Source organism: Astatotilapia calliptera, chromosome 11, assembly GCF_964374335.1.
Source record: "Astatotilapia calliptera chromosome 11, fAstCal68.1, whole genome shotgun sequence".
In the NCBI taxonomy this organism is placed as follows: Eukaryota; Metazoa; Chordata; class Actinopteri; order Cichliformes; family Cichlidae; genus Astatotilapia; species Astatotilapia calliptera.
This window is the reverse complement of record NC_137432.1, coordinates 27,001,204-27,015,222: the sequence shown is the minus strand read 5'-3', so window position 1 is coordinate 27,015,222 and position 14,019 is coordinate 27,001,204. Positions and strand designations below refer to the sequence as shown.

At 40.6% G+C, this 14,019-nt stretch overlaps 1 protein-coding gene across 7 annotated transcripts in view; it reads left to right on the top strand.

The window, feature by feature from the left end:
* The window catches only part of cadm4 (cell adhesion molecule 4), a 165,950-nt gene that overhangs the window by 133,267 nt on the left and 18,664 nt on the right, over positions 1-14,019 (top strand). For all 7 annotated transcript variants that reach the window (XM_026185324.2, XM_080308453.1, XM_080308455.1 and 4 more), the window contains exons 3-5: positions 4,271-4,558; positions 7,248-7,409; positions 9,781-9,871. In XM_026185324.2, coding sequence (XP_026041109.1) covers positions 4,271-4,558; positions 7,248-7,409; positions 9,781-9,871 — 541 coding nt within the window. The remainder of the gene's footprint in view (positions 1-4,270; positions 4,559-7,247; positions 7,410-9,780; positions 9,872-14,019) is intronic.

The following is a 14,019-nucleotide window of genomic DNA, read 5'->3' as shown; positions in this document are numbered from 1 at the left end:
GGACGTAATTGGGTAGTTGAGGTTGCTGCTTTGGGAAACCTTCTCCCCCCAATTCTATCAGATCAGCACGCTGCCGGTAAGTTCCATTAAGTATTTAAACAGAGTCGCTCCGTCTGCTCTCCCACGAGGCTTGGACTTGCACCCTTTGGAAAGCATGATGAGGCCTAATCAAAACGAGGAAGAAGAAGCGGTTTGAAGGCTCAAATGAAAGAGAAAATGAGAAAGAAAGAAAAGAGTGAGGGAAATGAGAAAAGGTGCTGAGGGTTAAGAAAAACACAGCCACAGAGAGAATAAGGAAAGGGAGGATCAGTTGCTGAAGAAAGACACCGCATTAGGAAGTGCTCCAAAGTCTAGCAAAGCTATAAAGCATTGATGGCTTCCCATAACTAATTTGGCTCCTGTAAGAACAAAAAAAGCCTCATTGTGGACACTTTCTGGGAGTGTAAATTGCACCTCATTCTGGCTCTCGCCACCTCCACCATTTCTTCCATCACTTCCACTCTATTCCCCATCTGCCACCCAGATTACAGGCTAAGAAACTAAGACCTTTCTCTGCTGATGTATTCCACACTAGCTGCCCAAACAGAGCTGCTGCACTAAGTGCAGTGAATTAGACTGCCCGTTTTGCTAGTGAGCAAGTAGTCAGGGGTGTTTTTTATGAGATTGTGGGGACAGAGAGCTATAATAGAGCAGTAGAACTAACTAAATGGACCCTTTCTCCGTAGTTGTCCATATCTCTCTTTCTCATCTTATTGCCAACTCTCCTCAGCATGCAAATGAGATAGGACAATCATGGTGAACTTGGACTTGAACAGAAGTCTGACATTTAGTTGCCATTTAGTGCAGAGAGGGGGAAAAAGATTTACCTGTCTGCAGGGAATGGCTCTCTAACAATGCTCTCATTGCCATCCGATGGAGGGGAAATTTTAGGGGTGGGGTGGACAGATTAGTGTGGTGTACCTCCAAGAAAAGTGGACTAACTCCATTGCCCCAGGCTGCTCTCTTAGTCTCCTGTGGATTTCTGTCTTTATATTATTTTTCCCTGCCTGCTGCATTATGTAGTCTATTTTTCTCGTTTTTCTACATCCCTATTTGCTCACTCTCGCTCACACACACACAAGCATGCACACACTCCCGCAAAGCTAATATCTATACCGTAGTGTCTGTTCTGTGTTGTAAATTGTCCTGCGAGATGGCCAGGCCAAATCCAACACAAAGGAAAGAAGAGAGGGACAGAATAAAATAGAGATGGAGCATGAGGGAGGTTTCACAGCCAAGTCAATACAAAGTGAGTCTCAAAGGTATTTATGAGAATCTATGGACATGAAACTACTGTCAACCACAGACTGTTATTGGTGTTATTTGTCATTATCAGCATTTTTCTCCCTGTTGATTGTACTCTTTCTTTGCTAACAAAGGAAAAGTTGTTACATCTTCATTACTCCTCATCCCTCATGTCACTGTCCTTTCTTATTTTTCTCCTTTTTGGATTATATGGTTAGTAATTGTAGCTTATTGGTCTGAGATTCGGGATTGGCTTTAAAATTGTTGCCTTTGATGCCTTTTGTTATTTTCTATTGTTTGACCTACACAGTATGTTATACACAACTGTAGTATTCAGCACGTATCTCTGACTCAAAAGTTTGTGCCTCTGAATTTAATATCTTTCCAAAAATGAAATAAATGGCGTGTTTCAGTTCTTCAGAGAAAGTAAAAACAATAATGATTAAAATCTAATAAGACAAACAATAAAAATGCCAGATGCTAATTAAGCATGGGCTTAGAGAGGAAAAAGCATGCACTTACAAAGAGAGCGAATGAATGCATTCTAGTTAACCAAAGTCCAATCATTGCTTGGGGAAATGAACGACACTCTCCCTCTAAACTGGAAATGAGTGAACCAAGACATCTGTTATGTTGTATCAATGTGCAGCCTGGAGCTGCTCCACCGAGACTGACTTTGCAAAACTGTTTATGAACTTTTCTATATCAAACCAAGCTTTGGATTTAACAGCACTATCAATTCCCGAGCGGCAAATCAACAGGGGTGCTGTCGCAGCCACAGTTTCTCCCATGTTTTGTCATTTTTTTTCCTCTGCAAAGCTGTTCATGGGAGTGACATCGCAAACAGAGGGGGAAGACTCTTGTTTCAGAGTTGGTGAGATATAACTGACTGTTTGCTGTTACAGCGCAAACTATCATGAGGCCACGAAGCAACTGATTCCAATGATCAAAATGTCATGTACCTCTATTGAAGCAGCCTTTAGTTCTCTTGTGCTGTTTGACAGATACTTTCAAAATACTGCAAACAAAATGTAAATGCACTGAATTTTCAAAGATGCACAAAAAAAAAGCAAATCCTGTTATTTGCAAAGTACTTTCAACCAGACTTGGCCAATTTGATTCAACTAGAGTCATATCAGAAGTCCACCCCAACCTGTAACTTTGGACCTATAATTTTAATCTTAGCTGTAATAAAAATACATGCAGTTCCAGCAACCTGTTCTTGCTTGGTTAGTAACAGGCTGCCTCAATGGCCCTCCAACTACTCGTCCTAATTGCTTTTATTTTGCATTGCTGTACAGGTTCATCCTAGCCTGTCTCAAGACCTCTGAATCTCTGCCCACATAGAAGATACGTGTAGAGTTCCTGAACTGATGGTTATTTCTTGAGCAAAAGTAATGTCCTTTATCTGTGCTGACCCCTCACTTCAAAAAATAACAGAAAGTTACCCCAAAACTTGCATCAAGGTTAGATAAGACTGACGCAAATAAGCAGGTTGTTATGTTGTTCGCCATGTCTGACTGAACACTTGCCTGACCACCTGAGGTGTACAGAAGCAGACGAGGCAAAGATCCTCAAAAGCACTGTCACTGCACAAAAGTCCTGTCAAAAGAATTCTTTCGCTTTAAGCGCAGTTTATGTTGCAATTTCATTCAGTCTGGTTCTCATTGCAAAAACCTGCATTTTGCTGAATAAAAGTCCAGCCGACTCCAAGTTTGTCTGTAGTCTTTTAGTGAGTTTTCTATTTAACTTGTTTTTATACTCTACCCAGTATATTTCACAGACAATCACAGTGCTTTTTGCTTCACCACATCTCCCTGACACCTTTGGTTGCTTATTTTTCAAGTTACGATTTTACCATATTTAGTGTATGAAGAGGTTTTTTGTGTTTTTCAAGATATTAGGCAAAATTGTTTATACACACTGAATGAAGAAAGTATGGAGCTTTTCATTGATCTAGTGTTTCCTTTCAAGCAGCCAATTATCTAAATCTCTTTAATTTAGATATTTAATAGCTTTGGAAGGTTGATTGTGGCCAGATTGTGGCCATTTAAGCTACCCATCACCAGACCCGTTTATTGATTTAGCCAAGTCTACACCGAGCTCTTTTACCTGTTGCGCAACCTTTCAGAAGTCAAATGTCTTTTCAGGTTTTATCAGCTGTCCCGATCACAACAAAGTAGCCAATCAAAGTAGAATACAGGATCCTAATAACTGACCAGTTGGGACTACCTTGTCACCAACTGATTAGCTCCCTCTTGTGGAGAATTTGCATCCTGCAGAATAAATTACCTTTTGTGGGGACTAGATGTCAGCTTTCTGATATGCTTTTAAAAATGTAAAATTGATAGATTTACCAAGATGAAAGCCTGCCAAGTAAAATGTATGAAAACAGAAAATTTGTAAAATATGGCATCCTTAGCAGTCATAGCTTGTGTGTCTGCGTGAATGTAAAAAGATCTACATACGTTTTTTGGGTTTAATTAATAATGACACAGTGGGTAGATTTCAAATAAATGCTTTACATTATAACTAGCAGTGGCTCCATATTAGTGTAGTGGATTGCACATTTGCTTAACAAGCGTAAGATTGCCTGATTCTGCCTGACTTGGGAGGAGACACAAATCCCTTTGTGTCAAGAAGAAAACCTGCCAAAGAAAACCTGCAGTGCTTCCTGTTGTGGTGATCCCACATGACTAAGGGAGCAGCCAAAAGTAGCTTTGTTTCTTATTTCATTATAAATTGTAACTGTCTTTTTTTTTATATTTGTTTGCTGACTATTGAACTCACCACCCATCATCTTGTTCTTGAGTTCCTCACCAATTCCATATTTTTGTTCCATGTCATTTTCATCACCCCTCCCTTTCTTTCCCACCTTTTCACGGTCCTCTTCTCCGTATCCTCAACAATGCCAACTCATGCGGTTTCACTTCCGCGCCACCCTCTTCCCTCTCCTACTCTCTTCTTTGTCTTTGCCCAATTCCAGCCTTGAAGGACGATCGTTTCCAGATGGTGCTCTTCACGCAACGGCTGGTTCGCATCACACTGACCAACGTTAGCGTGTCCGATGAGGGCGGATACTTCTGCCAGCTCTACACGGATTCCACGCACCACCAGGTGGCGACACTCTCGGTCTTGGTTCCCCCAGAGACACCCACAGTGGAGGTGAAGCAGGAGGCTGTGGAGGGCGGCGAGGCGGAACTCACCTGTGTGTCACCACGCAGCAAGCCGGCCGCCACCCTGCGATGGATGCGTAAAGGACGGGAGATAGCAGGTACATGGCTGACAGATGGACTGATGAATGCTCAAATGATTGTTTGAGATAAATGAGGGAGTTAATTGGGTAATAAAGGGCAGGTGAAGTAGAATGGTTGGGTGATATCACAGATTGAGTGCTGAATAAAAGAATGAGTGATTGATCGGTTGATTGGGGACTAGCAGATGGATGTGTTGATAGAAGCAGGTAAAAAAATAGGTGAATGATAAGTGAGCAGGGAAATGTGCATCTGGGCTGTGGGGCTGCCATGTTTTTTTCTCTCCAAACCACTTTCTACATTTTGATCCACTTTTTTTGTGCAATATTTATAGGCAACACTAAAGTTCCAACTGATTAACAGCACTTCTTTTGAGACTGGAACAGTAGTATTCCTTCTATTTCAAGTTAATTGAAGAAGTAAATCTGTGTTCATTAAATCAACATCAGCTAAATAATGTAACACTTTTGCCTCTCCGTGTCCACTACAGTGAACATCTTTTCATTCTGAAAACATATACATAGACTTTGTCCGTTCTCTCAAGCTAATCTCTCATGAAAATTAATTTCAGTTGAATTTATTTGCACGTAATCTGACAAGCACACTATTATATTAAACTGCCAGAAGCCTCGCGCACTCCTGATTTTCTTCTTTTCCCATGCTATCTCTTTTACAGCTTCGTGAAGACAGTTTTTAATTCAACATCTTCTGACTTTCCCTACTTCTTTGCTGCTGATAAATCTATGAGCCATCCATCAGTCAGATACCCTGATCTATCCTTCGTCTCTAACTCTCTGTCTCCTTTGGGTTCCCTCAGTTAAAGGAGCACTTTGCTCAATAATACATCTGGGAAATATCTTTCCATGGCCCTTCAACCTATTTAACCCCTGAGAAATCATTTTTGTTTGTTTTTACACCCACCCATTTTTTTTTATTAATTTTCTGTTAAATCAGCATTTGTGTTTGATTTAAATTGCTCAAAAACTTTATTAGTTGACTGAGCAACAACAAAACAGCTCTTGGGGACTAAGTCATGCAAAGCATTTCTGACTGAGGCTCATTGTTATTATTTTTATTCGGTTTTATCTCCAGTTTTTAATAAATGCAGACGGTATTGTTCAAAAGTACAAACTGGTGTCAGATGTGTTTTGTATTGTTATTAATTCATTCATTTATCTGTAACTTCAGATAGCTCTGCACGGACCAGATTAAATAAAGCGCGATAATCTGTTGTCAGCAGCTTATTGGACATGCACCGAGCAGCGTTTTGCCCTTTTAAACTTCATGTCAGCTGTCATCTCTTTTACCTTCTATTTTTGTCTGACACCGGGTGTCTCTTTCATCCAGTCTCTTCTCTTTTTCTCTGTCAGAACGCACCTGTCACCGTCATTCTGTGTTTTTTCTCCATGTCCTTATGCTTAACTTCTTCACCTTCTTTTAAAGCAGTCTCTTTTTTCCTTTAAGTTTCACTGCTGACAAAGACGTGAGGCTCCTCGGCGTAGTTGTTGGCTACACAACACTTTAAGAGTCCAAGAGACAGACAGGGACTGTCCTTTTACCTCAGTTGTCTTATCTTGTTTCCTAATGCTTCTCTCTCCTCTCTTCTCTTCCCTTCTTTTCTCTCGCCTCTTCTCTTCCACCCATCTCTTTTGGCCCTGAGTTAAACGAACTGTGACACCAAAGGTTAGAAGCAGATCCCAACAGATATCAGAAGTACTCTTTAATTAAGACGCTATCTTCCCGCCGCACCCTTATTCTTGCTCATCTGCACACGCTGGCATCCTCTCAGGCCTCGATTAAGCTCACTTTCATTTTCTTGCCAGCAATAATTGAAAATTCAGTGCAATATAAGTATATTGTATTCTGCCTAAACAAGCACAAACTCCCAATACGTGACCATGTCAAGTCCCGTTAGTTTGCTGCCACTATTCCTCCTCCCTCCGTCTGTCTCTCCTCCTCCTCTCTTCTTGCATCTTTCTTCCACTCTGCATCTGCCTCGCGCTGTTATCATCCTCTTTCATGTCTGCCCCCACCACCCCACCCCTCTCACACACACACAGACACACACACACGCATCAATCATGCTTGTTTTGCTGCCCTCGTTCTCTCTCTGTGCGTCCCTCTCTCCTTTCCTTTTATTCTCTCACCCTGTTCCTTTGACGTCCTTCTCTCTCTCCATGTCTGGCTCAGTTAAAATCTCAATTGGGTTATGCATATTTTCTCTTTTATCCTTCTCTCTCCTCTATCTCTCTCTCTCTTTCTTTCGCTCGCACACAGACAAAACATTCAGTTGATTTACTATCGGAAAACAAACTGTGCTGCTGCTCATAATTGCCATGAAATATAGATGCAAATTGCTTTCTATTCTCTCTATCTCTTCTTTGCTCCCTCACCACTCATCCTCCCCTTTACAGGTACCTGGTGATGCTCTAAAAAGCTCATTCATCAATCCCTCACTTCTTACTCTCTTTCTGCTCAGTTTTTCTATCCCCTTTGGTTTCTCATCAAAAAAAAGAAAGCGAAATCCCTTCTTCTCCTCCATCTCGCCTTCTCCCTGCAGCTCACAGTCCCCTAACATAGGTGTGATGTCTCAGCAGGGAGAAAGTAAGAACAGGCATATTTTGGCTGCTAAAATGTTTCTTGGCCACCTCACCGGTATTATTTACTTCCATTATTTCAATCCCCCCTGCTTCCCCTGCCTGTCTCCAGGTGTGGTATCCCTGCAGGACAATGGGAAGACATTCAGTGTGTCCAGCACCATCCGCATCCCGGTAGAAAGGAAAGACGATGGGGCAGCTCTGAGTTGTGAGGCATTCCACCCTGCACTTAATGGGCAGAAGAGGATTCGGCATTATCGCCTGGATGTCTATTGTAAGTCCCTTCTCTTCTTTTGTGTGTGTGTGTGTGTGTGTGTGCCTCCAAACAATTTCTATCCATCTTTCAGACAAGTTAAGTAACATAATGTTCATTGCCAAATATTTCAAAACAAACATTATTTCATCTGTATTGCTGTCACTGAAATTGCTACTTCAGGCCTCTTCATTATAGTGTTTTACTTTAATGCCAGCAATAATTTTGTCAGGTTAGCAGCCTCATTTTTCAAACGGTGATATCTCATTTTAGAATGATCCTCTTTTATACACCGTCCAGGATTTTAACAGTGATATTCAGAACTGCCCTGTATGAGACCTGCACTCATTAAAACCTAATACATACAAATCTTGTCATGCAGGGAGCTGCCAGAGATAGGAACACGGCCAGGTTAGGCTCCTGGCCTGTTGTTTAAACAGCTAAACAACATCAAGTGAAAGAAATGTGGAGTATATTAGTATGTGAAACAATCCCTGCCCTACGTTGACTTTGTCTTTTTGTTGCTGGTGTCTTTGCACAAGTTTGTGTGCACTAAATTGTAATGTCCTCTTAGAGGAGGCAAAGCGGGAAAACTACTGAAAGAGATAACTCCCTGGGTTTTTGTATTATATATTTTATGCCACACTAAATTGTCAGCATTTGTTTTGTTCTTTTTGAAGTCTGTTTCAGTAGAATCAGTGTATAAAATGAGAAAATCAGATGTAAGCTTGTCAAGTTTTTGATGTTTGTTTTTGATGTGAGGAGGAACAAATATTTGCTTTCAGCTCAGTGTTTTGATTTGAAGATATTAATTTGTACTACTGTGTTTGCATGCTGCCTAAGTGAAGCCAAAAACTGAAATGGACTGGAAGATTAAAATTTAGAAAAAAAGAAGGCACTTTTTGGAAAATACAGGGAAATGCGTCTCAGTAACAAAATCCAGAAGTGACAGAGACTAATCAAAAGCAGCGTGCTAGCAGGACCGAAACAAGGGACACTCAAATATACAGGATGTGGTTCTGTTAACCTAACCACCGGAGCTGATTGCAGCCACTCAGGCAAAAGACAATGCTTCTGATCCCACCAGAGTACACTTTGGAAAAATTCCCAAAATTACTCTCCCCTCAGAATTTCTACTTTTTCATGGAAGTCACGTCAAGCAGCGCAGAGCAGATGAGGAGGGCAGGAAGTTAGACATGGGGACGGGATAGAGAATCTGGTCAGTTTTCAGAATATAAGAACCCATGCAGACTAAACGCTCCATTTCTGAAATGCTACTGGTGCGCCTTGAAGTCTTGTGATAATGGAGCAAAAGTGTGTCAGAGGCAAGACATCAAAGACATGTACCACATGTATTTCAGGGGTCAGGAAAAGGGAACAACAACATAACAAAATCTGTGGGGAAAACGCACAAGCTATACACACCAGGGAAAAGGCTAATAAGACAGGTGACAAGACACAGAAAATACTACACAGGGACAGAACAAAACAAAAAACATGTTCCAGCACAGAAATCGTGGCACATTTTTATTTTATTTTTTTTTATTATTTTTTTTAGAAAAACAAAGATTGTGCAAAGTTCATTTTGTTTAGTTTTTTCATGTGGATCCCTATTTCCTTCCATACTGGAATTGTCTTGTGGGCAGCAATTGATAAAAGGCATTATTATAGCAGATAAACTGTGATGAGAATACAAGATAAAAGTGCATACAGTGTGGTCTCTCTTCTCCCCCAATATTAATCTGATGAATTTCAGCAGTCAACCATATTCAGTAACTCCATTAGTTCTATCTTCACTGTTCCTGACAGCTTGATGTGATTGCTTGATCCAACAATATATCATTTTGAATAGTCAAACATTTCCCAGGCATATGTAAATATTTATAGATGTGGATGATTCATATTTGGCGAATATGTTTACATCGGCCTTGTGAGTTCAATTAATTTGCCACTCCTATATTAATGTTTGTTGATAGATCAGACTGGTGAGCTATCAACAAACATTAACATCTCTGCCTGGATGCTCCTCCAGCCAGAAAACTGGCAATAATGACCAACCGCGGGTGTGGATTTGGCTCCTGATTGTTCTGTTACTGAAGCAAGTGCACTACAGCAGCTGCTGGAGCGGTGGGCTGCTTATGATAACAGGTGTCTAAACCATAGGATTGTCGCACGGTTGCCTTGGAAACAGATGTCAAAGACAATTTTCCTTCCATGTTCTAACTTTTCCCTTTCTGTTACCTGTCTTTTGTTTCGGATTCTTTTTTTCTTTCTTGATTTTTTTTCCTGTTCCTGTCTGATTCTTGCATCATTCGGATCGAGAAATGTTTTTTCTGTTTTTTTCTCTGAAATGCTTACTCATGTCACCCTCCTCCTTTCTGCTTTTCTACAGTTGCACCTACAGTTCGAATTGTTCCTCCTGCTGGCATTTTGCGAGAGGGCGACTCGCTCACCCTCACCTGCTCTGTCACTGGGAATCCTCTGTAAGTCTATTTGTATATGTATGTGTGGTAAACAGCTTGGCATTGGTGCGCTTTACATTAAGAATGTGCTGCTTTTGTCTTGCTTTCCACATTATTTACCAGGACACATTACGAAGATAACACATTCATGACAAATGAATTTAGCTTTACTTTTCACAAGATACGTAAAAGTTCTGTTTGCCATCTGGTTTCAGGCGCTACTTGTGAAAGTGTTGCAGGCTGTCATAAGAGAGAGATTTTTCCATAATTTTTAAAATGAATTCCAGATGAAGTAATCATAAATTATAAATTGTTTGCCTCGACAAAGCAAAGGGTTTTGACAAATTAGTTTAAGGGTACGCAAACATCGTTTGACTGACAAGGGCGTGCAGGAGTTTGCAGAGTTCAGTATCAATCCTTACAAATAGAAAATTTAGCAAAATTGAATCGTGTCTAACACAGTTTTGTGGAATTGTTTTGAGCTGCTGCTACAAGAATGACATTTCATTTCTAATATTGCTAAAGATTTGTAAGGCTTGACTTTATCTCTGCCAATCTGTTAGCAGAACTCTGTTTTACACATTTACCCAGACCATTAATTATAGATCATAATTAAATCCCACCAGCTAAATATAGAACGAGCTGGAATTGAATAACAAGCAACCCTAAAGAACTGCAAAAGAGCTGAAGTTACTGCGCCCCAGTAACACTAGAGTTAAATGTATTTGTTTGTTTACTGGTTTTCTTTTAATATGTTTCAAAGAACAAAAATATGTGAAAAAATCTATCAGAGTAAACTTAAATTTTGATTTGTTGAAGGTTCAGAGAAAGTGTTAGCTGTCAACAATGTCAACAATGAAGTGATAAGGGGTGCTACCAAAACCTTTTTGCCATTTATGGGCTATAGAGGTAAATTGGGTGCAGTAGGTGATCTGTGACTATCCAACAGAGAGCGTCTCTGAAATATATTACTGTTTATTTTCCAAGTAATTACTATCCACTTTCGTTTAAAGAAAAATCTCCTTCTTAATTGCTATTGTGGAAACATCCTTGAATAACTTCTACCTGCTCCAGTGGAGCTTTTCACAACAGAAAACAGGTTTTCCTGGGCAGCTCCTAAATGTGTGAGTATAAAGCAATTATCACAGAAGGGAGAACATGTGTGCTTAACCAACATTACTGGTTCTAAAGGAAGAAGAAAATCAGCGAGACCTTGGGCACTCTTAACCAGAAAGCTACAACAGATTCATTGTTTTTGTCTAATACTTTTTTCACATTCGTCTCTTTCTATATAATTTCTCACTGTGATCCTTCATTTCCAGGATTCTACTTCAGAAACTGAGTGCAATTATCAAGTACTTTTAATTTCAGCCATCTTTTTTGTGTCTGTGAAATTACTATATTGCATAGACTTATCTTTGTATTTGTTGTATGTTCTTGGTACTGTGCTCAGAAATCTAAATATCAATACTTATTATTGAAAATATTGGGAAATGGACTTGAAATATGAGCTGTAAGCCATATTTATCTTCTATTACACGTGTAAATGTACAATATTAAACCACGTAATATATTTCTTGTTATGTAAGGACACGTGAACGTAGCAGTGTTCTTCTGACTTTGATGAAAAGCAGAAGAGTGGTTTCACCCGACATTTACCGTTTGACAGATGGATAAAAACCTGATCCATATTTTATTGCATGAAGGACAAAGAGAAGAGGCGCTTTAGACTGTGTCTGATAGGATATTGGAAGTGTGTAAGGGGATACAAAAAAATTCTGTCTAAATGTGGACATGGTATGCACTGTGTGTGAGGTTACCCAAACCCAATCAGCAGTCAACAATTTTAAGATCCGACCTTGAAATGAAGCCTTTTTCTAGAGTGTTGGCAGCCCTTTGGGCACTTTCTAGAAGGGTATTGGGGCCTAAGCTCTTAAACCCTCCCCTAGATTGTCTGTCTGTCTGTGGGCATTGGGTCCGCTAAAGCTCCCTAGTAAAGCCCATTGCAGCTAAAGTGTGTGCATGTGTGTTTTTGTGTGTGTCAGTGTGATGAATTTAGTGAAATCCCACAGTTAGGACTGGCTGAGAAGTGTATTGGCTATAGCCCCACTAAAGCTTTGTAACGGCTGGTTGGGGACACTGTGTATGCGTGTGTGTATGTGACAGTGAGGGATGGGACTTCAGGCAGCACTGGACTATGACCCTCATCTCATGCTGGACTGCACACCCATAGACACACACACAGACACACACACAGTCACACACACATTACAGTACCCTTGTCACCCTCGTGCTTGCTCCCTGGCCCTGTTAACTGCCTGTTAAGCATTAATTACTAATTATATGTCACTTCCTTGTGGCGAAGGGTACACTCACTGTCTGTCTGTTACTAGGCGGGGAGATTAAGGCAGACAATGTCTTTTCATTTAGCTTGATAGCCTGATTATTTGTGTGTTATCTTTGTAAGGGATTACTCAGAGTAAGAGTGCAAGTTTGCTGTTGCAAGAGAGGAAAAACTGGAGATTTTGTTTTAAAACATCAGTGTGGAAAGGGAGAAACTGTGTATATGCATCTATGCTGAACCAAGAAGGTGGTTTAATTAGACTTCCTGAGGGATTAGATCCCAGATGAGTCAGGATTGTAATCTGGCCAGGGTGGCAAGAGCCATGAAACCCTGCCAGACACACACACACACAAAGATTTGGGGGTCTGTAATCCTTGTACCTCCCATCTGCTCTGCCTTCCCAGCCTCGTGACCAATGCATTTTGTCTGCCTGCTTCTGCACTTCAACTCCTACTACACATTTTTTCCCTCACTCTACCTGTAATACATTCTTCTTGTTTTCTTTCCTACTCTTAACACCTGACAACCCTTTACTCTGTCATCTGCCCCCTTGTCACTCTTACCCAGTTCTTTCAAGCACTCGCTGCCCTCTAACCACATATCTCATGATTATTTATCGGGATGCATCCCTCGCTTGCCACGATTTCTCCTCCAAGACCCTTCTTTCATTCTCTTGTCAACCTCACCCTATGGGCTTCTTTACCCTCCGTCTTCACCTCTTTTTTTTTATCATGCCACCACTTCTGGTAGTGCCAAAGTCAATCTGATACTGACTTCCTTTGCTTCTAAAATTATTTAGCTCTTCAGGCTTTATTAAATATCTTTCAGACTATCCGTATTGTATCCATTGCATTGTTATGCGAGGTACTTGCTGACAGTGTTAAGCAATGTCCTTGGAAATATTTGATTCAATAACCCATATTTTTATCCCGTGAATTTAATAACAGCATGACTACAATGATTATTAAAGAAGTTATAAATTACATTACTTATTAACTAACTACCATTTCTGTCAAAAGTGCCTCTGAGCTGATCTAAATCTTGAGCAGCCTTATATCCTGTCTTCTTTATTTGACAAGCATAGAAGCATAAAGTAATTATACAATAAAGTTATTTTTATTTGGACAAACAACAAGTTACATGTTAGAGATACAGTGGCCACTAACAGCTAACTAAGGCCAGTCTTTTACCTCGTTCTTCTACTATCAAGGTAAAACCTAAGGGTTAGTCGTCTCTTCAGAAAACATGAACTAAAGTGTGTGATTACTGCATGTAAGCTTATCTTGAGATATCTTTTTTCCACAAGACATCTCTTTTTTCAAACAATACAGCTTGCTTTGTCATTTTGAAACCACATACCAGCAGAGATGCAGAGCAATGATCAGGGAATGCAGGTAGAACGTTTCTGAACTGATAAAAGACATGCAGCTACTCAAAACGTGTATGTCACGGGGACAGCAAGTAGACAAGCCGAGGTCTCGTTCTCCCCAGCCACCTCGTCCAGTTCATCAGGGGAAACACAGGGGCATTCACAGGCTAGAGTGTCCTGGGTCTACCCTAGGGTCTTGAAACACCCCACCTAGGAGGCCCCAGGAGGCATCCTAGTAAGATCACTGAACCACCTCAGCTGGTTCCTTTCAATGTGGAGGAGAGAGGTCTACCCTCAGCCCCCCTCAAATGACTAACCTCCTCATGACATCTCTAAGGCAGAACCCAAACCTCATTCAATGGAAGCTCATTTCTTCCACACATATCTGCAATATCATGCTTTTGGTCACAATACAGAGCTTGTGGCCATAAGTGAGGGTAGATTGAGAGCTTCACT